This window comes from Colletotrichum graminicola, assembly GCF_000149035.1.
Source record: "Colletotrichum graminicola M1.001 genomic scaffold supercont1.21, whole genome shotgun sequence".
NCBI classification, from domain to species: Eukaryota; Fungi; Ascomycota; class Sordariomycetes; order Glomerellales; family Glomerellaceae; genus Colletotrichum; species Colletotrichum graminicola.
The window spans coordinates 152,103-175,831 of record NW_007361025.1 but is presented as its reverse complement, the minus strand read 5'-3'; the positions used below and the strand labels follow the sequence as shown (position 1 = coordinate 175,831).

General features: G+C 57.8%; 6 protein-coding genes across 6 annotated transcripts; 3 read left to right on the top strand and 3 right to left on the bottom strand.

Annotated features, from left to right (window-relative positions):
• Positions 1-1,038: 1,038 nt before the first annotated feature.
• Positions 1,039-5,149, top strand: GLRG_05914 (ABC transporter; the record flags this gene model as incomplete). Its single annotated transcript, XM_008096599.1, has 4 exons — positions 1,039-1,914; positions 1,977-2,753; positions 2,821-5,058; positions 5,123-5,149. The coding sequence occupies 4 exons, from the start codon at positions 1,039-1,041 to the stop codon at positions 5,147-5,149; spliced, it is 3,918 nt and encodes a 1,305-aa protein (XP_008094790.1).
• A 280-nt stretch (positions 5,150-5,429) lies between these two features.
• GLRG_05913 (uncharacterized protein) lies at positions 5,430-7,445 on the bottom strand (the record flags this gene model as incomplete). The annotated part of the gene is made up of 2 exons (XM_008096598.1): positions 5,430-7,344; positions 7,405-7,445. The coding sequence occupies 2 exons, from the start codon at positions 7,443-7,445 to the stop codon at positions 5,430-5,432; spliced, it is 1,956 nt and encodes a 651-aa protein (XP_008094789.1).
• Positions 7,446-9,388: 1,943 nt separating this feature from the next.
• On the top strand, positions 9,389-10,615 carry GLRG_05912 (glucan 1,3-beta-glucosidase; the record flags this gene model as incomplete). The annotated part of the gene is made up of 1 exon (XM_008096597.1): positions 9,389-10,615. One exon carries the CDS (start codon positions 9,389-9,391, stop codon positions 10,613-10,615), a length of 1,227 nt encoding a protein of 408 aa, XP_008094788.1.
• Positions 10,616-11,841: 1,226 nt separating this feature from the next.
• Positions 11,842-13,577, top strand: GLRG_05911 (uncharacterized protein; the record flags this gene model as incomplete). The annotated part of the gene is made up of 2 exons (XM_008096596.1): positions 11,842-11,948; positions 12,029-13,577. 2 exons carry the CDS (start codon positions 11,842-11,844, stop codon positions 13,575-13,577), a joined length of 1,656 nt encoding a protein of 551 aa, XP_008094787.1.
• A 442-nt stretch (positions 13,578-14,019) lies between these two features.
• GLRG_05910 (ABC transporter) lies at positions 14,020-18,997 on the bottom strand (the record flags this gene model as incomplete). The annotated part of the gene is made up of 5 exons (XM_008096595.1): positions 14,020-14,709; positions 14,785-15,042; positions 15,099-15,994; positions 16,046-18,645; positions 18,915-18,997. The coding sequence occupies 5 exons, from the start codon at positions 18,995-18,997 to the stop codon at positions 14,020-14,022; spliced, it is 4,527 nt and encodes a 1,508-aa protein (XP_008094786.1).
• Positions 18,998-21,187: 2,190 nt separating this feature from the next.
• Positions 21,188-23,411, bottom strand: GLRG_05909 (endomembrane protein 70; the record flags this gene model as incomplete). The annotated part of the gene is made up of 2 exons (XM_008096594.1): positions 21,188-23,247; positions 23,330-23,411. 2 exons carry the CDS (start codon positions 23,409-23,411, stop codon positions 21,188-21,190), a joined length of 2,142 nt encoding a protein of 713 aa, XP_008094785.1.
• Positions 23,412-23,729: the final 318 nt, after the last annotated feature.

Genomic DNA, 23,729 nt, shown 5'->3' with positions numbered 1-23,729 from the left:
CGGGGGCGTCGTTTACGGCGACGCGGGTGTATTTGATGTCCGGCGACACTGCCACAATACTGGATGATGTCGCAGGTAAGGTGCCGCGAGACGCATAGCGAACAACAAAACGCCCGCCTTCCACCCAGCTGCACCTCCTAGGGCCAAAAAGGGAAAGAAAAAACACAAGATCGGTTACAAACAGTACATGCCCACCTGCGGCAGCATCTCCATGTAGCGCCGCCGAAGTACACGGAGACTCGGACACCAAGACGGTCCCACTTGATTGGCCGGACCCCCGCGCCCCCCAGGGATCCGAGCCCGGACCAGTGGGTCACGCCCGGGTCTCCCGAACGCATGGCTGGTAACCGTCCGAATGCGGTAATCGTTAATGCAACGGCTTCTCGTGGCGCGGGCAGATATCGTCGATGGTTCTTGGGGGGGAGGGGAACACACGTCGTGTAAGCAGCCATTTGAAAAGGAATAATGGTAGAAACCCCCGGTCATATGGCCGTCGAGAGTCTGGGATGGTCCTCTGATGTGAAAGGAAATCAGGGTAAAAAAGGTGAAACCAGCGCATGTAAGCCTTTGCACTGCATATGCATCTGCCTGTCATCACATCCCTTTCCCACAGTCTCATCTTCGAGTGTTCTCGGGGCTCCCCGGACCTCCACTTACACGAACCCATTCAAAGCAGTGCCTCGTTTCGATGTTGCTGCATGCACTTCTGCAGAGGGCCCAAGAGCGTCCTGTCTCCTTGAAGCACGAGGTCGGACCTCTTGACGTCAAAACACCAGTCGATGAACGAACCGGTTCCGAGGAAAACATTCGGCCGTTCTCCCCCCTCTCCCTCACCACGGTCCCCCCCCAATGTAAAGCGTAACCCCCCTTCCTTCTGCCCCCAAAAAAAGGTCTAGAAGGTAGCTGTCAAAACTTTACACGGGGAAGGGCGTACTACGATCTACTTAGACCAGACCGGCCTCAACAGCAGATCTCACGGCACGAAGATAACGACGACTACGACGACGACGACGACGACACGCCTCCTCCCAAATAGCTATGGCGGAAAGCCCGCTCCGGACCGACGTGACCTCGACGCCGGATAAGGGCACAATGGCGACGGCGATGACGACAACGACGACAACGCCGGTGCGGAAACCAAAGTTCACGGATTACCTTAGGGTCTTCACCTACGCGACGAAATGGGACTTTTGCGTGTACGTGATCGCTTCGGTGGCGTCCGTCGCCGCCGGCGTGACCCTGCCGCTCATGAACATCATCTTCGGCCAGCTCGTCAGCCAGTTCACCAGCTACTTCAGTGACGACGCCACCGTCTCCCGCGCCCAGTTTGACAGCATCCTCAACCGCCAGGCCCTCTACATCATGGCCCTCTTCGTCGGCCGCTGGGCGCTCAACGCCGTCAACAAGTTCTGCTTCAGGATGATCGGCATCCGCCTCTCGTCCGCCATCCGCCTGCACTACCTGCAGTCTCTGTTCGCGCAGCCTATTCACGTCATCGACTCGATGCCCCCCGGGGCGGCGGCGACTGCCATCACTGGAACGTCGGCTGTGTTGCAGATCGGCATCTCCGATCGCCTGGGCACCTTCCTGCAGTTCAACGGTACGATCTGGGCGGCCCTGGTCATTGCCTTCATTTGGAGTTGGGATCTCACTTTGGTGACCTCGTCACTAATCCTGTACATTTTGATCGTCCTGGGCGTGGTCATGCCCATCATCGTCAAGGGAGAGACTGCGACAACTGAGGCTGATGCACAGGGCACTGCCATCGCCAGCGAGGCCCTTGGGGGTATCCGGCTGGTCATGGCTTGTGGTGCGCAGAGCCACATCATCTCCCGCTATGAGGGCTGGGTGCAGGAAGCTATGAGACGAGCTCAGAGGACCGCCCCCGTCGTGGCGATTCAGTTTGGCCTCATCGTAAGTTTGCGGTTCAATCACCTGAAATGCGAGTCGAACATGAGTGCTGACGTGGTGACAAGTTTTTCGGCGTCTTCGGCGCGTTTGGTCTAGCTTTCTGGTATGGCACCCAGCGGTATATCGCCGGTGCTCTCGACAACGCCGGTGTGGTCGTCGTGGTGCTGATGTCCGTCATGATGATACTCACCTCCTTGGAGCGGATTTCAACACCAATCATCGCCGTCAGCAAGGCCATGGTTGCCGCTTGCGAGCTTTTCACGGTGATTGATGCCCCCCTGCCCCCTGCTGGCACCCTCAAGCCTGAAATCGACTCGGAGGACATTGTGTTTGAGGACGTGACATTCGAGTATCCCAGCCGAGCCGGCGTCAAGGTCCTGAACTCACTGAACTTCCGCATCCAGCCTGGCCAGAACATAGCTCTCGTTGGTCCATCTGGCTCTGGTAAGAGCACAATCGTTGGCTTGCTGGAGCGATGGTATTCCCTGAGAGAGCAACACGCGTTGCCCCGCGTGGCTGATGATCAGGCATCCGAAAAGCCGCATGACGAAACGGTGGAATGCGTCAACGAGGAGTTGAAGTCGCTCATTATGCCCAATCTCTCTGGAACTATCAGCGTTGGTGGTGTAAACATAGAGGATCTCGACCTCAAGTGGTGGAGAGCTCAAGTCGGCCTAGTCCAGCAAGAGCCGTTCCTTTTCAACAACACCATCTTTAACAACGTCGCAAACGGCCTCATCGGTACCGATTGGGAGAACGAGCCCGAAACCGTAAAGCGAGAGCTTGTTCGTGACGCTTGCCAGGAATCTTACGCCCACGAGTTCATCAGCAGACTGCCCGATGTAAGTTCATATTAGCGGATATAACGTTGCATTTGATCTCTGTAGGATGCTAATTCGGATCCTCCAGGGTTACGATACGCGTGTTGGTGACGGAGGCGCCAAATTGTCCGGCGGTCAAAAGCAACGTCTCGCAATCGCCAGGAGTATCATCAAGAAGCCTCGCATCATTATCCTCGACGAAGCAACTAGCGCAATTGATGCCAAAAGCGAAAAGATTGTCCAGGCCGCGCTCGACAGAGTCACTCATGGGCGTACCACCATAACTATCGCCCACAGGCTATCAACAATCAAGAAGGCTGACAACATTGTCGTACTTCAACGAGGGCAGGCTGTCGAGCAGGGCACCCACCATAGCCTCTTGAGCGATCCTTCGAGCGTCTACAGCTCCTTGGTGCGAGCTCAAGCGCTGCATCTGTCTACACCAGAGAAGTCGGTGTCGGAGGCTTCCGCCTCGGGGCTCGATTCGGAAATGGAGGAGAAGGTGTTCACGGATCAAGACCATCGCCCTACGGCAGCCTTCATGGATACTTTGGAGCATAATGTACCCCATAAGTCTCGTGGCCTGGTACGCAGCTTCGGAAAGCTCCTTTACGAGCATAAAGCGAATTGGACTTCGTACGTGGCCGTCATCTTGTCCTGCATGGCGACGGCAGCCGGCACACCCATACAAGCGTGGCTCTTCTCCAAGGTACTCTCCGTGTTTCTCCTGACCGGAGACGACCTAAAGCGGCGGTCGGATTTCTGGGGCCTGATGTGGTTTGCCCTCGCCGGGGGCGTTGGTCTGGCGTACGTCGCCCAGTGCTGGATTGGCCTGCGTCTGCAATATTTCGTCAGCGCTGCGTACAAGAAGCAATACCTCAACGACATGCTGCATCAGCATCTCAGCTTCTTCGATGACGACAAGAACTCTCATGGGGCTCTGAGCGCTAGAATCTCGGGCGATGCAAAGTTACTGGAGGAACTACTGGGGCTGAACCTGGCGATGCTGCTTTCCGGCGTCTTCACCGTCATCGGATGCGTCGCCATCGCGCTAATCTTCGGCTGGAAGCTCGGCTTGGTCGCCATGTTCATCACAATGCCAATCATGTTGGGTGCAGGGCTGTGGAAGTACAGGCATGAGGTGCAATTCGACCAGATGAATATGGCAGTCTTTGGGGAGAGCTCGCAGTTCGCCACTGAAGCCATCGGGGCCATCAGGACGGTCTCCTCCCTCGGCATGGAATCCACCATTAATGCTCGATACGAAAAGCTCCTTAGCGGACACATCCTGGCGGCGCGGCGCAAAGCGCAATGGACGGCTGTGCTCTACGGCTTCGCAGACAGCGTAAGTCTCGGGTGTCAGGCGCTGGTCTTCTGGTACGGCGGCAGGCTCCTGGCCAGTGGCGAGTATTCCATGGAGGCGTTTTTCGTCTGTTTCATGGCCATCATTCAGGGTGCAGAGGCAGCCAGCCAGATCCTGGCCGTGGCTCCTAGCGCCGCGCAGGCGGCGGCGGCAGCCGACCGCATCCTCGATGTCAGGGAGTCTGCTGACGTTGGCCAAGCCGCGATAAGGGGCTGTGAGGAAATAGTCGGAGCCGAGGGCGGCGTCCGGGTCGAGTTGCGAGACGTTCATTTCAAGTATCCCACGCGTGACGTTATCGTGTTTGAGGGGCTGAACCTCGCCATCGAACAGGGGCAATACGCAGCCTTTGTAGGCCCCTCTGGATGCGGAAAGACAACCATCATCTCGCTCCTGGAACGTTTCTACGAATTGGGCAAAGGCCACGGGTCAATCCTCTGCAACGGCGTCAACATCCACGACCTCGACGTGTACGACTACCGCCAAAACATCTCGCTCGTCGCTCAGGAACCCGTCATGTTCCGAGGGACGGTCCGTGATAACATTCTCTTCGGCATCGAGGACCCCAGCTCCATCTCCGACGAGAGGATCCACGAGGTGTGCATCGAGGCCTTCATTCACGACTTCATCGTGTCTCTGCCCGAGGGTTACGACACCGACGTCGGCGCCAAGGGCGTGTCCATGTCTGGCGGGCAGAAGCAGCGTATCGCCATCGCGCGTGCCCTGATCCGCGAGCCGAAGCTTCTGCTGCTAGACGAGGCCACGTCGGCGCTAGACTCGGAGTCGGAGAAGATTGTGCAAGCCGCGTTCGAGAGGGCGCGCGACGGACGGACCGTGGTGGCCGTGGCCCACAGGCTATCGACCATCCAGAACGCCGATGTCATTTTCGTATTCAGCGAGGGGAGGGTGGTGGAAAAGGGGTCTCACCATGAGCTCATAAGGAAACAGGGTGTCTACTGGGAGATGGTAACCCCCCCCTTTCCTTCTGTCCTATCCTTTACAAGAGCATCATGCTAACAAACGCTCGTAGTGCCAAAGTCAGGCTCTGGACCAATAGGCAGCCGATCAAACGGTTGCAGGCGGAAGGTGGCAAGAATGTCGAAGTCGAATGTAAATGGAGCAATACCAAGAAGCTTCTCGAAACAATCATCCTCATCAGGCGTTATATTGTGCCCTGTTTGTCTAGTTTTTCTTTCCATCTCTTTTCCATTTTGTCTTCTCGTCTGATCGGGGTATCACGCTAGCATCTTAGAAAGCTTGCTTGGGTCGTAGTTAGAAAAACCAACCTTGACTCCGGCATTGCCCCCGTGATCTCCTCGAGGGACTGTACCTGCTGCTTACTTCCACGCCGGCAGGAACGTTCCCGTGTCTTGCGACGACGACGTGTACAGGTCAAGAAGTAGCAGCCCACCGTGTCCCGTGATGGGTTGTCGCTTCCACTGCACGGCCTCGCCCTCTCCCTGGATCTCGGCCGTCTCCTCCACCAGATGCCACGCCCCCGTCGACTCGTCCCTGTCCTTGTACCGCAGCACGACCCGGTCGCCGCCGTTTTCGAACATGAATTCCCGGCGCCACAGCCGCTGCCACTGTTCTTCCGGCGTGCCCTCAAAGGCATTTAGGCGCTCGAGGTGACGGTTCCTCCAGGCCAGGGCGTAGAGGGCGCGCGTGTTCCACAGGCCGTCCTGGCCCGGGTAGTCCCTCAGCATCCAGACGGCCTCGTCGCGGATGACGGGGTCGCGGCTGAAAAGCGATGTGAACAGGATGTGCCATGCCAGTCCGCGTTGCAGAGACATCTGGGTTGCCGGGTTTCTCCGGGCTTCCTCCTTGGCCGTTGTTAGTGCGATCTGGCTGAGGGAGAGGAATTCGCGGAACAAGGGCGAAAGAGCTGTGACAGAGTCGACTGTGAGAAACGAGGCTGCGTTATTGAAAATGTAAACGCCCAAGAACTCCAAGCGTAGAAGGACGGCTCTTAAGTAGCTGGGCGACTCGATATCGGATGAGAGGATGTTTTTGAATAGGGGCTGAAATGCAGCGTCCAACCTGTCCATGAAGTTTTGGAAGTTTGCACAGTACTCCCTAATATGAGGGTTTTCGAGAAGATCGACCTGGAAGTGCGAAAATGGATCGTCATCACGCGAGCCGTTGATATCCGCGATGCGAACGACGTCTTCTATTATCGAATTCAACGCAGCCTGGTGACGTCGCACGACAGGCCATGTTTGCTCGAACTCATCTAGACTCCGGAAGACGAGGGGCACCGTGCTCTCGGTGGCACAATCGCTCTTCATCTGGCTTAGGAGAACCAGGAAAGACTCCATGGTTTGCTTCTTGTTCCTTAAGCTCCTTTTAAAGTCGGGAAGGGGGGGGCCATCGAGTATTCTCGCTCGAAAGACGGTGCGAGCTTGTCTGGCCAGTTGGTTAAAGACCTCTGCTACGGCGCCGATGACGGGTCTCGGATTGGGGGCCAAACTGGACAGATGGATAGCAGCATCTGCATCCGTCACGATGGCCAGCAGAAGAGACAGGGCGTGGTTGACATGGTCCAAGGCAGCCTTTCGGTCACCGCGGAGTGTTTCGAAGAAGAGCAAAAGCACCGACAAGAAGACGGCGTCCTGTAAGGAAGAGCGCCTTCTCTGTAGCTTGAGCGAGTCGCAGTAGTGGGTGACGGCCTGGAAATAATGGGCGTCTCCTTGACGAGTCGGGTGATCAGGCGCAGTCACGGCGCGAAGAGATGCGAACTCGGACTGGCGATACCAAACGCTCAGGGCGCCTATCGCCATGGCAGCAGAGCGAAGGGTACTGTTGTTGCGGGCAAGTTGGGGCAACATAACCAGCCACAAGTCACCACCGGATGCCGCGCCCATCCAAGGCCCTCTGAGCAGGTCGACGAACTCTTGGAAGTAGAGCAGGCCAGCGTCATGCGGAAAGTCTCGGGAATTGGTGTCCAGCCTCGTCTGTGCCGTTGGTGATGGGGCTTGGGCTCGGCGGGCGACTTGTCTAGAGTCCCAGCAGATTTGAGCAGGGGCCGAGGTATTCTTCCTGGGGGGGTCTACAAGGTAACCCTCGCACCGACGTTGACTCTGGAGGCAGTTACAGCAGTGGGGTTTTGCCTCGTCGCATTTGACGTGGCGTTTTTTGCAAGTGATGCAGCCGGACCGTACTTTGGGCGTACTTGTGCGGGACAGCTTGGGTTTGCGGCCCCCGGTCAGCTCATTGCTTGAATTGGTGCTGCCTGACTCTGGAGAGGCGAAGCTGGGACATTGTTAGACTCGGAAACACAGCTGCTACCCTGGTAGAATGAGCATTTCCTACGTTTTTTTATTGAGAGACAGGATTTCCCTGAGTTTTGCCATGCCTGTTTGGGGCCTTTGCCTTTTGCTGGTGTCGTTGGCGACAAGTCATTGATGAATGACTGGTCGCGTGGCAAAGCTGACCAGACCCGAAGGACGCAGACGGAAGGAACAAGCATCAAGCAAATCACGCAGCTGGCGACAGCTGATGGTTGGGTGGCTGACTGGAGACAATGAACCCCCGTTTCGCTTACGTATAACACAACCAACCTGCCTAGCCAGTCAGGTACCTACCAGATAATGTAGGTAGGCTGGCTAACTTACCGAACATGATCGTAGGTAGCAGGTATGGACGGGGGACATGGTGGTTTGTGATTCGGGCTGTTCTGCCCTGTCCTGATGATCCATCTCGACAAGCACGCAATGGTCTCTCGAAAGATTAGACTCAAGTCGGCATCTGTACGGCTGCAACATGGCTTGGTCCGGAAGAGGTGTCGAGGTGTGTGTGTGTGTGTGTGTCCACGATGGTCGTTGGAATGCAGACAATGTTTTTTTTAGTCTATTTTTATTTTTATTTTTATTGTTTTCTAGGAATGAGACGCAAGACCTACCTGGTACCTGCAGCTGTCATGCCGATTCTCTCTGCTGTGTGCTGTGGGTAACCCGTTCACCGACGTCATGACCTCGCACCGTGAGGACACATTAATATATTTGCCTCGGCCGTCTGTTGGTATTTTTGGACAGTCTCGGATCGGACGTAAGCAACGAGCTATATACACAGTATTAGTATCAAAAGGTGGACCTAGCCTGTTAAGAACTCGTATCTGCAAAGGATGCGCTTGTGGAGGAAGACATGTAACCCCGGCCGGCCAGCGTGGATGTCATGGAGTTTGGGTGGGATCCAGCTGGGGAACGGGCGGAGGGTGGAGCGTTCAGCCGCGACATGGTGGTTGCTGGGAAAATACGGGGGAGGGGCGCCACGGCATCGCCGGACAAACAAACAAGACGGAGCTATGGTGACCTCTAACCTGACCTACACTAGGTCGATTACGTGGACACGGGACACACCTGGTTTCTGAATAGGTAAGCTGGTATCCGTAAAGGTGTTTATTTACCCTTTTTACTAGTACATGCGTTACAAAGTACTGTTACTATGCGCCTAGCATTATGTAGTACTTGTACGATGTACATACGGATACACCGTATCTATATTGCAATATTGGAAGGCATGATACTGGAAGGCATGGTTGGTACCTGACTGTCTAGTCTGGGAATGTGGAGCCACCCGCCGATTGCCTCTTCGAGACCTTTCTTCGCGTCCACTCTTCAAGGTTTTCATACCTTTCCCACCTTTCCCACCTGCTGCTGCACCGCCCTCCACTCCTTCATTGGACCAAGAGTGACTCCAATGTAGTGTATCATCGTACTTTACCTAGCTAGGTAGTTCAAATGCCTACTAATATGGAATGACTGGCTACTTCTTACTTACGTACTTGCTTTTCGAGGGCATGTGCACATTGGGATGAGAAACAAAAACAAGTGACGAGGGCGGCAAGACGAGTTCCGCCACTGGGTCCAAAGGAGTAGGAAGGGGTGATGTGGTTTGACCGAGCGCCTCGCTCTTTCTTGCTTGTGTGTATGGGCACTCATTGCCACAGCTTCTCCTTTTTACCCCTCCATCAACCGCCATTGTTCACTTCTTCTTTTTCACCTCCCCTCATTACCTAGGTTGTCGACACACTTGTTCACAGCTCCCGCCTTCTTTGTACCTACGGCATACTATCCATCCCCCTTCGTTCACATCCTGGAAACTGCTTGCCTTTTTACTTTTTTAGCCTTTCAGGTATTAATACGCCATCCCTCTTCAGCTATACTGTCAGTTCTCTTCTTCAACCAGCACCGCAACATTTCTTCACTTCAACCACAGCCCCGAGCATTTCCTCCTCTCTGCTAAACAACCAAAAGACCTGGGTTGGCCCAGTACACCATATCCCCTCATCGCAGCCATGCGCACTTCTCTCACACTGGCGGCTGTCTACGCCGCCGCCGCCGCTACCGCCTTCCAAGGCTTCAACTACGGTTCTACCTTCACCGACGGCCGCCCCAAGACACAATCCGACTTTGAGTCCGAGTTCAAGACCGCAGCCAGTCTCGAGGGCACCAACGGCGCCTTCACCTCTGCTCGTCTCTACACCATGGTCCAGGGTGGAACTACCAACGACCTTATCTCAGCTATCCCCGCCGCCATCTCTACCAAGACGACCCTCTTGCTCGGCCTCTGGGCTTCCGCTGGCGACGCCGCCTTCGCCAACGAGCTCGAGGCCTTGAAGAAGACGGTTGCCAAGTACGGCAGCCAGCTCGACGGCCTCGTCGCCGGCATCTCCGTCGGTAGCGAGGATCTCTACCGCCATTCGCCCACCGGCATTGCCAACGGTGAATATTCTGGCGCCGAGCCCAGCACTCTCGTCAAGTACTTTGACCAGGTCCGAGACGTCATCAAGGGCTCGCCCCTGAGCACTGCTCCCCTCGGCCACGTCGACACATGGACTGCCTGGGTTAATGGCAGCAACAAGGCAGTCATCGACGCTTGTGACTGGATCGGAATGGATGCCTACCCCTACTTCGAGAACACCAAGCCCAATGATATTTCTGACAGCAAGCAACGCTGGGCCGATGCCTTGGGTGCCACCCAAGGTGCCGTCGGCGGCAAGCCTGTCTGGGTCACGGAGACCGGCTGGCCTGTCAGCGGGAAGACTGTCGGCGCCGCCGTCCCCTCGCTCGAGAACGCCAAGAAGTTCTGGGATGACGTCGGCTGCCCCATGTTCGGCAAGACCAACGTCTGGTGGTACACCTTCCAGGACTCTTCTCCTACCACCCCCAACCCCAGCTTCGGCGTCATTGGCTCGACTCTGACCACCAAGCCGCTGTACGACCTTTCATGCGACAAGGCAGGCACCGGCTCGTCTTCTTCTGCCTCTGCCTCGCCCACCACGACTGTCGCCACCACTGCTTCTTCGCAAGCTAACGGCACTGCGTCTTCTGCCGCTGCCACTACAACCGGCGGTGGCTCCGGCTCCGGCTCCGGCTCCGGTTCCGGCATTAACCGCCCCGGTACTAATGCCACCGTTGGCGTCCCGACAACGGCACCCACCGCCGTCGTTGGCAGCAATGCCGCCACAACAAGCTTCAGCATCGCTATTGTCGCCGGCATGATTGCTCTCGCCATGTTCTGAGGTCTAAGCACGGTTAATGGAGCATCCGACTCTCGGCGTCCACAACGTTAAGCTGCTTACTGTACACTGTTACAATGGTCAGCCGTGGGGGGGCGAATTACATGTCTACGCATGTGCTGAGGGGGAAACAGAGCTTCCCAGGGCTAGGGTGAGCGGACGAAGCTCAGGATTGTTAGTTGGATGAAAGCACCAACTCCGTTTCGAGGTACATAGCATCCCTACATATGCGAATTAGACGCTACGAATGAAGCAATGAAAAGTTTTTGACCTTTACAAAACCAAAGACCTCTATCATTGAGGTACATGTTGTCTGCACACTGGTACAATTAGGTACGATGAGCCGAGTCGTTGGAGCAGACACATACGCCGCACACGATTGCATACCCGGACTTCTATCCGTCTTTGTTCGAATCCAGCCATGGGGTGGGCCCGCGTGGTCAATGTAATCAATCCGCTTACCCGATCTGCGGAGAAGTACCGTCTTCGGCCTTGCATCCAGCCAGCCGTCGACTACGGGGCGTATTAACCGTCAGATTCGCCACGATTTTCCGCGGGTGTTTGCCAAATCCCCCTTATCCCTTCTCCCTATTGGCAGTCCCTGTGCGCCACCACTGGGGGGGCATGTGTCTATTATCTGAAGGTGATGAGCAGTTGGCACGGTTCGCCCATTGCTGATATCGTCTTGACTACGGATACACAATACCTTGGGTAACGTAGGGCAGAAGCGGCAACAATACCCCGGCCCATCGCTGACCGGGCGCGCTATGATCTTTGTATCCTGCTTTCTCGGAGATTTGTTATCAAGCTTGTATCCTGCTTTCGCAGAGATTTCTTATCAAGCTTAACCCGGTCTGGTCAAGGGGGGGGGATGCATGCATGCATGCTGTGGCAGGTCAGCCTGAGGGAATTCCTATTCTGACTGCTTACTCCCACGTCAAATAGGCAGCAACCAATCCAGCAGGAAAATGATTTCGACAAGGCTGGAATCAGAAATATCATAGTTTCCTACTTCAGCTCCAGAGTTTGTTAAGCATCCTGCTTCGAAAAAGTCCGGCCACTTTCGCAACACGGGGAAAATGCAGGATCCCCCCTCTACCCCCCTTTCGCATAGCATCGCATCAGAGAACCTCGCGACTCTCCTCGACAACAGAGACTCCAGGAGAAACATAGTCACTACAGTTACCTAAAACCGCCCCCGGTTTCTCGGTTGCGCCGAGCGGACTAGCATGGCCAGCGACAGCTTGCCTGGGACGACGAGGTTCATCCTCAACCAGAGGCCGCGGTTCACCAGGGCCAGCAATCCCAAAGTCCGCACCGGGTGCGCCACCTGCAGGTAAGCCTGTGTTCATCGACACGACCTCATGGTGTCGGCGCGCGCGTGCCGTAAAGGAACATAAAACTCACCGCCGCTAGGAACCGCCGCAAGAAGTGTGATGAAGGCAAGCCGGCTTGCGCGACATGCCTCAAGTATCAAGGGTACTGTCCTGGCTACCCAGCCAGCAAGACGCAACCCACCGCGATAGCCCAGAATAGCCGGCCCCTCCTCCCCAAGCTAGCGGCAGCGGCGGACCGGGCCGAGTGCGACGGGCTGATGACGCGGCGCCCGAAGTACGCATCCTTCGTCTTCTCCGACCAGCTCGAGAGGGACCACTTCGAGTACTGGCGGAGCTTCGTAGACAGCAGCGCCCTGTTCCACTGCGAGCTCCTCTCCCGCATCGTCCCTCAGCTCTCCTGGAACGACCCGGCCGTCCGGCACGCGACGCTGGCCATCGGTGCGGCGGTCTTCAGCAACACCACGCGGGAGCAGCGCATCCTTGGCAAGGGCGATGCCCACCTGGCCGCCCTGTCGCACTACGGCAAGGCGCTGCGGCTGCTGAATTCGGTGCCAGTCTCCCCCGAGAGGTCCCTGTTCATGTGTATCCTGTTTATGGCCTTCGAGTGCGTCCGGGGCCGCACGGCCGCGGCGCTGGTCCACATCAACTACGGGGTCCGCGTCATCGAGCACCTGCACCACCAGCGCGGCGACCCGCTCGTCTCGTTGCCGGCCACCCTCATCGACGGTTTCCGGCACCTCAACTTCCAGCTCTGGGCCCTGAACGGCGTCCGCCTGCAGGAGACACGCGAGCGCGTGCCGTGGTGCTGCCGCGGGCGCCGGGCGCGGTACGCCGTGGAGGAGATGCCAGCCGCCTTCGAGACGCTCGATTGGGCCAACTGGTGGTGGAACCAGGTCCGGCACCACGTCGAGCACCGCGCTCCCCTGTACAACAACTTCCAGGTCAAGGGGTCCTCGCCGTCCGGGAAGGCGGCGGCGGTGGACCAACCGCCGCGCGGGTACGACTCGCCCGAGTCCGCGAGGCGCATCCGGACGTTCATGCGCTATCTGGACGCGTGGGCCGCTGCCTTCGCCCCTCTCGCGATGAGTGCCGAGGCCAGCAGGGCGGCGAACCTGGCCGAGTACCTCAAGGCGCTCGACCTGCGGATCCACTACCTCTGCCTCTGGATCGGGGTGCGCAGCGCGGGCTGGACCGACGCCGCCGAGACGGCGAGGCTGACGCCGGCTTTCCGCGACATCGCCACCCTGAGCAGGCGGTTCCTCACGGAGCAGGCGGCCCAGCGGCAGTCGGGCCCGGGCGGCGGCGAGGTCTTCACCATCGAGGACGGCCTGACCTGGCCCCTGGCCTCCTCGTACCGCCTGTGCGCGTCTCCCGACGTGCGCCGCGAGATCGTCCGCCTCTTCAGGGAGTACCCGCGCCGCGACAGCCTGCTCGACACCCATGCCTTCCTCGTCATGATGGAGTGGACGGACAAGGCGGCCTCCGCCGGCATCATCGGCGGCGAGGAGCAGAGCCCCGCCACCGAACGCGTCGTCTTCGACGGCGACGCCGTCGTGCTCCAGAAGCAGCTCTGGGACTCCGAGGCGTCCAGGTGGAGGAAGAAGAATATCAGGCTCAGCATCTTGTGATTCGAGGGGTGGGGGGGGAGACATGCAAAAACAAAGCCATGGGGTTTCTGGTTGGGAAAAGCGCTTGCCTTGTGCTCTCCACATAGTTATACTCGTCGGCCACCGGCGGCGGGTCTTGCGGGGATGACCTAATCGCGAAATAGTAGAATCACGAGGACCGTTCTCTGAATGCTGTGATGACATGGTAAACCAACATTGAAATTCCCCCTCATATGCTCTTCATGTCTCGGGCTGCCAGACGCAACTGCTAAGCCACTCATCTAAAAGAGTCTCTTCCCACCCAATGTCTAAATCTATACGTCGTCGCGTCTATTCGTCATAGCCCAAGCCGTCTCCAATCACCTCAGAGAGACAGGCCCTTTACAAGCAGCCGTCCCCCGTGCACGCTTCCCCCTCTCCGCCCCTCCAACTCTCTGTCTCACCGAGCAGCTATGCGGCCTCGTTACTGCTTCGCATCCCCGAAAAGCACCTCCAGGTCCCTCCTCTCGCCGCTGTGATACACCATGTCGTAGAAGACGCCCCTCGCCTTGTAGAGTTCCGCCGGCCGACCCGCCTCGACGACCCGCCCGGCGCCCATGACCACCACCGTGTCGTAGTCCGCGATCGTCCGCAGCCTGTGCGCGATCGTCACCAGCGTGCGGTCGTCGTCGACCTCGCGCCGCAGCACCTCCTGGATGCCCTTGTCCGTCTCGTAGTCCATGCTCGCTGTCGCCTCGTCCAGCAGCATCAGCCGGCTCCCCCGGACTAGCGCGCGGCACAGGGAGAGCACCTGCCGCTGCCCGTGAGAAAAGTTCTCGCCCTTGGCGTTGACCGTCGTCGAGAGCGCCAGGCCCGACGCGTCCGGCTCCAACGCCGCGGTGGCCGCCGCCGCCGCGTCGGCGTCCACCTCCGAGTGGTATTGGAACGACGCGATGCCCTGGCACGACTCCAGCGCCCTCTCGAGCACCGGCGCGGCGATCTTGCCCGTCGGGTCGAGGTTCGACTGCAGCGTTCCGTTGAAGAGCACGGCCTCCTGCGGTATGATGGTCAGCGCCTCGCGGAGGCGGCGGCGCGGGATCTTGGTGATGTCAATGCCGTCGTATAGGATCTGGCCCGAGACTATGTGCGTGAAGCGCAGGAGGGAGAGCACAAGCTACGGCAGAGAGTTAGTCGGCGTGGCTTCCGAAGGGGGTGTATGACAAGTATGACAAGGAGGACGGGAACGTACCGTAGACTTGCCGCTGCCGGTGCGGCCCACGATGGCAACTCTCTCCCCGGCCTTGAACTTGAGGTTGACGTCGGTGAGGATGTTGGGCCCGTCCTCGTCGTATCGGATCGTGACGTCGCGAAATTCAATCTCGCCGGTTGACGGCCATGTCTTGGGCACAGTGTGTGAGGGGTCATCTGTGTACTCGCCCTCTTCGGGGTAAGAGTCGTCTGCCTTCTCCTCGGCCTCGAGACCGGCGTACTCCTTGATACGAACGAACTAGTTCTTGTCAGTGCTTGGACAGCCATGCATCGTTACACCTAGGTGTCACTTACACTTTGCAGCTCAACCTCAAGGTCGTTCATGCTGCGAACCAGTTGCAGGATAGTCTGACTCAACCCAGTAGCATTTTGTAGGGAGAAGCCCACGAGCCCGGCGCCCACAAGACCGGCCTTGGACACGGCGATGATGCCCGCGCTCAGTCCGACCAGAGCAGTCACCACATCCACACGCATGGCCACCCATCGGTTACAGTTGTAGTTGGCCTCCGCCGCCCGCGACCAGACACGCATCTTGTCCGCCAACGCGTCGCCAAACATCTGCGGCATGCCGCTCCTCGCACGAATGATGGCCAGCCCGGCCAACGTATCCGCAAACTGGGAGAAGATGGGCGACTGCGACGACGCCACCAGGCGCTTAATCGTCACTGCGGTGCGCGTGTAGATCTCACCCACCACGATACCGATAGCGCAGGTGACAGCTGCAGGGATTACGAAGATGGGCATGATGGAGCTGATTGCGAAGAGACGAATCACCAACGAGATGGCGCTCTCGAGGAACGCGCGGAGCTGCGGGCTTACCGTCAGGTCGAGGGACGACATGTCGCTAGAGAAGCGGTTGATGATGCGGCCGACGGGCGTCTTCTTGTACCACGTCAGCGAGACGCGCATGACGGCGCGGATGAAGTCGTTGTGCAGCTTGCGGGCGGCGTGCCACGCGCCATTCTCGAACACCAGGAAGACGGCGGCGTAGAGCACCGACTCGGCGACGGTGAAGGCGGCATAGATGCCGAGATAGAAGGCGATATCGACGGCGACCTCCTTGCTGTATGCCTCTACCCAAACAGAGAGCCAGAGGGAGCCGCCCATTACGGCAAGCTGAGAGATGAGCATCATGAACATGCAGAATATGGCGTACCATGGGCCGCCGAAGTAGGTCATGTACTTGAAGACTATTCGCCAATGTCAGTCGGACCTTTCGAGATGCTAACAAGACCACTTACACATCAAACGGGCGCTCTTTCCGCTAGCATTCATTTCCTGAGTCATCGCGTCCTTGGCCCCCTTGTCGTCCGCGACTTTACCCCTATCGTTGAGAGAATCTGTTTGCGTTTCGACTTCCGTATCCGAGTTGTCGGACACATCGGTGATCTCGCCCTCAATGTCCTTGGCGACAGCGACGGGGTGCCTGGCTACGCCGATGTTCTGTTGGACGTCCTTGATTGCGCCGTTCTCCAACGCCACGACAACGTCCGCTTGCGCGGCTACCCACGGCTGCTGTGCCACCAGAACTACGGTCCGACCCTTGAGCAAGTCGGAGCAGAAACACCGCTCCCAGAGCGAAGCGGCAGTCTTTGCATCGAGGGCCGAGAAGATGTCGTCGAGCAGGAGCAGCGGCGCCTTGGAGTACAGCGCCCTAGCCAGGGCCACGCGGGCCTTCTGCCCTCCCGATAGGGAGGCACCGTTCTCGCCGACGACGGTCTGGTCACCACTTTCCATCTCCCTCAAGTCGACCGGCAGGCAGCATGCGTTGACGACATTGTTATAGCGCACCGCCTCAAAGGCACTATTGAAGAGGATGTTGTCCTTGATACTTTCGTTCTGGAGCCATGCCGTTTGTGACGCAAACGCGACGTCCTTGGGTCGGGTGATCGTGCCGCTCTCTTTGATCGTTTCTCCCAGTATCGCCAGCAGCAAGGTCGTCTTGCCGCTGCCGCTGGCGCCCGACACAACGTTCACGCCGCCCTCTACGAAACCAATCGATATGTTCCTGAGCTGGAACGAGGCCGTCTTGTTCCGCCTGAACGTAGCGTCCTGGATCTCAAGAGCCCCTTCGGGGTACTCCTCCAGTGGGGTCGTGGTATTGAAGTACTGATCCAAACGGCCAATGGCAATCATTGCGCTCGTGATGTTCCTCGACATGAAGCCGAGCTGTGTCACGTTGCGACGGATGGTCTTGACGAGATAGGTCGTCGTGAAGGCCGTGGCGGCTGTCAGGGGCTGCCCGCACACGCCCACGTAGAGTGTGAACATGGCAATCATGGAGATGTAGGGCATGAGGGCGGTGATCTGGTTAAGGGCCACATAGATGAGCGACACACGCCACAGATCCCGCTGCTCGTTGGCACGTGTTTCCTCAATGGTTTTGATAATGGCATCCTCCCATGCAAAGTACTTGACCGCACGGATGGAGGCGAGGTACTCTGACACGAGCGAGATGCGAGAGTCCTGCGCCCTTCTTGCCTTTCTGGTCTGCCTGGCCATCATTTGTGCCACGATCACGGACATGGGCGCGGCGAGGAACAGGATAGCCGTGCCCACGAGGGCGGGCCATCCGAGCATCTTGTAGAGGCCAACAAAGGCGATGATGGTGCCTGTGGACACACCCATGGAGACCATGACGATATCTCGGGAGCCAAAGATGGCCTGGACGTCCGCGGCCATGAGGTTGGCCAAGCGACCGGCCGAGGTGGTGGACCGGCCCGGCTTTCCATCCTTCTTCTGCTGGGCTTTTTCGGAGTCCTCCTTGGGGGCGAAGATGTCCTCCTCAAGCTCCATAGAACCCATGGCCCGGTGATACAGCTCCTGAGTCAGGGCGGACCTTAGGCGCACCACCAAGCGAGTCGACGTGAAGACGTACTGCTGGAACAAGACAGAACGCGACAGCGGGCCGCAGAACATGAGCAGCAGCCAGAGCCACGGCCGGATAAGAGCGCCCTTGGGGTCCGCAAGATAAGCCAGCAGCTGATACAGGCCATAAGGCGCAATGAGCTCGCAGGCGTAGGCACTGGAAATGTAGCAGGCCATGAGCGTCACCTCGCTGCGCAGGAAGTAGAAGAGGGTCCAGGCTGTCGTCACGCCCTTGGCCCTCGCCTTCTTGATCCTTTCCAGTAGAAGCAGCGGCTCGTCATACCACGGCAGCTGGGGTAGGTCGTCGAGGACAATATCCTTCCGCATGCCTTTCCACAACAATGGCGTGAGCCACTCAAAGGTGAGGTAATATGTCGCCCAACTGCAGGTCTCCTCGGGTGCGGGCCCGCGAGCTGCAAACTCTTCGGGCACGTCGTGAATCAGCGACGGAGGTACCCATTCCCGCGGCGTGGTGATGGCGACGACGACGGCAACTGCCAAGCTCACGAGACCGCCGCGAACCGGGGTCGCAATGGCGCATTCGTTTGACGCCTCAATGCACGGCAATACTGACGACGCGGCTAGGATTAATACCTCGGCCGAGACGACAAAGTTGACTTGATACAGCGCGACATGCCGCCACTGCAGGTCGTTGACGAGTCTCGAGAGGCCGAGGACGAAAGCGTAGGCCACGACCAATGCGTTCAGCCACGGGGTCTGGCCGCGGGCGCTGGCGAGGGCGAGAAAGGCAAGGGCAGCGGCGCGGGACAGTTGGGCGGCAAGCTCCCAGGGCCATCGAATGGCTGCGGCTCGGATGTAGAGCCGTGATGGTAATGACGACAACGGTCTAGCGCGGCGGCGGCGGAAGAGGCGGGAGGTGGTCCAGACGGCGGAGAGGACGAGGATAAGCACCTGTACGTAGCCGGAGTCGGTGAACTCGGTGACGTCGTCAACCCAAGGGAGTTGCCCGTGGCTATTTGGGGGGTTGTCAGTTTGTTCGAGCCCGTGGGTTTTTATCGGGAGTAGAGTGGGTTGAGTGAGGGTGAGAGTGAGTGAGCGAGCTTTGCGCTTGCACACGCTAAACGCGCATTTGTCTCGAAGTCGAAGAGACGAGATCCGGGGACGTGGGCATAAATGGCTATAGCGCTCTTGCGCCGCCGACCCTGGCCTGGGATATTTCACCAGTACAACTCACACGAAAAGAGAAAAAAAGAAGAACAAATCTACACAGAAAACACTTACCTCTGGATATTGGCCAGCAGGGTCTGGGAATGCGAGCGCGCCGTGGCTGCGAGCACAAAGGCTCGTTCGTAGAAAAAGTCCATCGCCACCATCATCGGAGGTGCGGCGAAGACGCTTGAGGCGGCGTGGTGTGCGTCCAAGTCGTGCGTTTCCCCGGACTCCTCGCGGTTTCGCGATGTGTATGTGAGTAGGGCGGGTTTGCTGTTTGATTTGTTACGAGCACGTCATGAGCGAGCGACTTGGTGGTGAGCAAGCACGTATGCATGTATGTATGGCAACAACAAAAAGAAACCCCGGTTAAACGCGAGTGATGTCTTTGGTCTGGTCTAGGGACGGCAAGCAAGAAGACAAGTAACAAGCCAAGACAACCCAAAAGACAACGAGGGAGAGAGAGAGAGAGAAAGGATCGTCCGGGAGTGAGGTCCAGGAAGCAGTGTTGAAGATGGTGAAATGGACATTCCCAGACGGTCGGATTTGGAAGCGATGGGGGTTTGACAAGCACCCCAGTAGGGAAGTGGAATGAGGAGAGCAGACGAACCAGGCCAGGCCAGGCCAGGCTAGGCTACCCCAGCCAAGCGGGCAGGCACCGATGTGGATGCCTTCGTCCCCTTTCGTCGCGTGCAGTCAGTCGCCCCGGGGGAGGGTCCGATTCCTGGCATTGCTACGAGGCGACTGGGCACGAATATGGCAGCGGTGGCAGCAAAACACAATTCGCGCGCGCGGAAGCAGCTTTGCCGGCTCGGGACCGTTGGGTGGGGGTTGGAGTGGGGTCTATCTGTACGTGGTGGACCCCAGACACTTCGGAAGCGGCACCGGCGTATTGTCTTGTTCTGTGTTGCGTCGCTTTGCGTTGCGTTGCGTTGCGTGTAGTGTAGTGTAGTGTAGTGTAGTGTAGAGTAGTGTAGAGTAGTGTTTCTGGAGAGCGACGAGCGAGACCCAAGATGCCAACGAATCGGCACTAGGTTTCGATCGGTGAGCGCCGGAAACGCCCATTGTTCAGGAATCCTTCAGTCCATCCATCCTCCTCCGATATCGCGCTTCTTCCAGCCTCCCTCACCCCAAGAGCAAGACCACGGTACCAAGAAGAGTGACTGAAACGGTGAGCGCTCTCTCTCTCTCTCTCTCTCTCCCCTCCCCCCCCCCCCCCCTGCAGCATTCCACCGCTTTCCTAGCTCCCGCGGTGGCTTGTCGTTCTGGGTCCTTTCCCATTGGATCCGGCGAAAGCTTGAGTACCTGATGCATGAAGGGAAAGGCCAGTGTAAACGGTCAACCAACCTCTCCAACAACTCTCTCTCTGTCTCTCTCTCTCTCTCTCCGGTCAAGCATCATGGTTCTTCCAACATGCGGTGTGAAACAGAAAGCCACAAACACGTAGCCCGAGCCCCGGTAGCCGCTGGTTATCTAACGAGGCCGCACTTTTTTTTTTTTTTCTCCCTCGCCGCCCGTGTCCGTCTCTTGTCGGGTCTCACATCTGTTCGTGTTTCGCCTCGATTCATCAGACGGCGGTCAATAGTTTACTTACGTGTGCTGCCCTACGCGGCACCTTACCCGCCAAACCCAGCATCCCCCGCTGTCGCAAAACCATTCATCTTCGCATCAGATGTGGTGAAATATTGTCTCTCTGTCAGACCGTGTCCGGCGGCCCACAACACTCCAATACCGGCGGGGGGGGGGGGGGGGGGTTCAGCTATCCGCCACCAGGGACCTATCTATCTGTCTGTCTGTCTCCCTGTGCCCCCCAAAAGAGGCAGGTCCTGCTTATTCTCATCTGATTGGGTAACCGGTGTGCCACCACGAAACTATTATCCTTGAAGAATCGGCCGCTGCTGTTCCTCGTCCCTCCTCATCGCCACACATTCGGCATGCCTCTTGGTTGATCAACGACACGTCATCCTCCAAGTTAGGCACACGAAACTACTCTTGTTAAGTATATACTCGCAACTACCTATTCAATTTTGTCGCACGCTTTCGCCCGTCAAGCTCCTATTCATCATATGTACCTTGTTCAATAGTCTATCAACCCGCCCCAAACCGGGGCCTGGGAGCACTTTCACTTCCAGTAAACGCCAGCCTACCCATTCCCTTGGACTTTCCCATACCTTAGATTTTGACGCCTCGAATAATGCATTGTTGTCCCCTGTTCGTGCCGAGGCCAACATTAGGGCACGTCAATCTCCCCAACATGGCCGACGTCGCAGCTTAGTCTAGTCTGCCTTGATGGCACTGTCGCTGTGTTAGCTTTGCCTAGGCACTCCGGGGCCGAGAGACACAACTCACCCGTAGATCCTCCTGACGAATGCGTACGCGCTCAGGAATCCGATGGTGCCCGTCAGGAGACCGTACATGCAGCATGCCATGAAGCTGTAACTGAAGAAGAGCATGCTGCTCACGAAGCCCGTGATGTGCAGCTTGAAGAAGTAGTACCACACGCAGTACAGGAATACCCACACGGCGCTGCCGCCGCCCACCATGAACGACTGCCACCACCAGTTGTAGTTCTCCGAGCAGAGCTGGATGTAGATCGTCACCACCGTCACCTCGGCAATCGTCAGGATGAGAATCACCGATACCACCGCCAGGAACCCAAACACGTAGTAGTAACCGCTCTTGTCTTGCCACACCGACTGGAAGACGAACAGCAGCTCAATGAAGATGACGGCAAAGGGAATGAGTCCGGCGAGGAGCACCGACTGCCACGGCTGGATGTACCATGCCTGCTGTGGGACCTGGCGGGGGTTCGTGCTCGTCTTGGTCGGGTGCTCCCAGCTTCCGCCGCGGACGAACCCGAACCAGGAGCCGCCGTAGACCAGAGGCACCTGGATACAGAGCCAGAGGAAGACGATGGCCACGACGGTCCCGAACGGAATGGCCGTGCTTGAGGCTTGTGCCCACACAAAAAGGTTGAGGATGAAGACAATGCCGAAGAGGAGGCCTGGGAACAGGACGGCCGTGACGAGCGCGTTCTTTCTGAAATCCTGTCCGTCAAACGTCTTGTACACCCGCGCCGAGAAGTACCCGGAGAAGAGGCCGGCGAAGACGAAGAGACCGACACCCACGCTGATGAATCCACCGCGGAAACTGGGATTGAGGATGCCCAGCGCGCTCAGCAGAACGAGCCCCACTGCCATGAAAAGGAGTTGCATTCCCGATCCGACCAGGGGAGCCAAGAGGTATCCGTACTGGGGCGTCCTGAAAACATCGGCATGCAGAAGCTTCCAGCCAGTGACATCCTCCAGTGCCTCGTCGTCCGAAGACATATCCGCGTCGTTATCGACGTCGTTTCCCTGATCGAGCAGCCCTCCAGTCTTTTCCGACAGCTTGGGAGATCTGCTGCCTGTCTTCTTGCGCTTCAGCCTCGGCTTGCCGTCCTCGAGCGGGACCTCCTTGTAGCCCTTGATATCCGAGCGGATCGTCCTAGCCAAGATCATCAGGACAATGCCGGTGAGAAGGCCGCAGATGATGAGCGAGTTGACGATGGCCAGCCAGTGGATCTTCTGGCCTTCCTCCTGGTTCACAAAGTACAAATCCCAGCGTCGCGACCATTCAACGTTGTTGTCCTCGCGGAAGTACACAGAGTAAGTGTAGGGGATTGTAAGCTTGGCGTCGTCGTCAAGGTCTTCTTCGGCTGCAGGGTGGTAGGAGGAATCGAGGTTGTGCTTCGACGTGTCGGACGACTTGTTCGGGGCGAGGTACAGCTCAAAGTTCTGGTCAATGTTCTGTAGGTCCGCGGGGCAGCCCTTGTCATCGCGCTTGTTGCTGGGGCCGATGCTCTTGGGGTACACCTCGAATCCCACGACGACCTTTCCGCCGTGTTCGCCGGCCTTTCCAGGCGCCTTGCGCCAGCGGATGACGATGGTGTGGTGGTTGTTGATAAAGTAGCGCGGCTTGCCGCTGTTCGCCGAGTAGTCGGTGAACCCGACCTTGAAGCCGGCGGCGTAGTACTTGCGGCTCTTGTCGACGGTGACGAAGCTCGTCGCACCGGGAAGGTTGTCGACGATCCACTCGGTGACGTAGCCATCGTGTACCATCTCTTTGGCTCTGCGCATCTCCTTCCTGCTGATCTCGCGGTTGCACAGCAAGTTGCACGGCTTGTCTTGGCCGACGACAAGGTCAATGTCGGACGTCTTTATCCTGTCGCCGCGGAGGACCTCGCCTAGGTTCAGAGGGATGCTCTGTCCGCTAAGCAAGCCAGTGCCGGGTTTCCGCTGGCCTGTCGGCGGGCACACGAAGGGGAGGTCGTAATAGGCATACTGCAGCTGGGTGTTGTCCGAGTAGACCTTGTTGACTAGTAAAGGTATCTGCTCGCCGTCCTTGTAGCTCTTGATCGACCAGCCTGTTGTCCGCTATAGTCAGCACTGTTACTTTTGGCATGTCATGGCCTGTGGCTCCTAGGAGGGGGGGGGGGGTCGCCGAACCTGGAATGTAGAAGGCGTCAGCCGGTGTGGCGAGCAGCAGGGAGACGATGCATCCCAAGCCTGCCTTGAGCACCTGTCGCATCGTGATGTGTCTAGTCGCGAGTCGTCGGCTGTGTTCGCATGTACCGCAGTCAACAGCTCTCTGTAGAAAAGACGAGTGTCTGCAATGAATATGGCCGATTCGTCGGCTGATTCTTCAATGTGTGGTGGCAAGTGACTGGAGGGATTGAGGACAAGGACGCGATCGAAATAGAGGTAAAACGATGGGTCGCTTTCAGTCGAAGGTCCGTGGTGGCTGCACGGGTGTCTCTCCACGCCACGACGCCGCAAATGGGGGAGGGAGCACCAAAGACTAGGGGAGAGGGAGAGAGAGAGAGAGAGAGAGAAAGAGAGGAGAGAG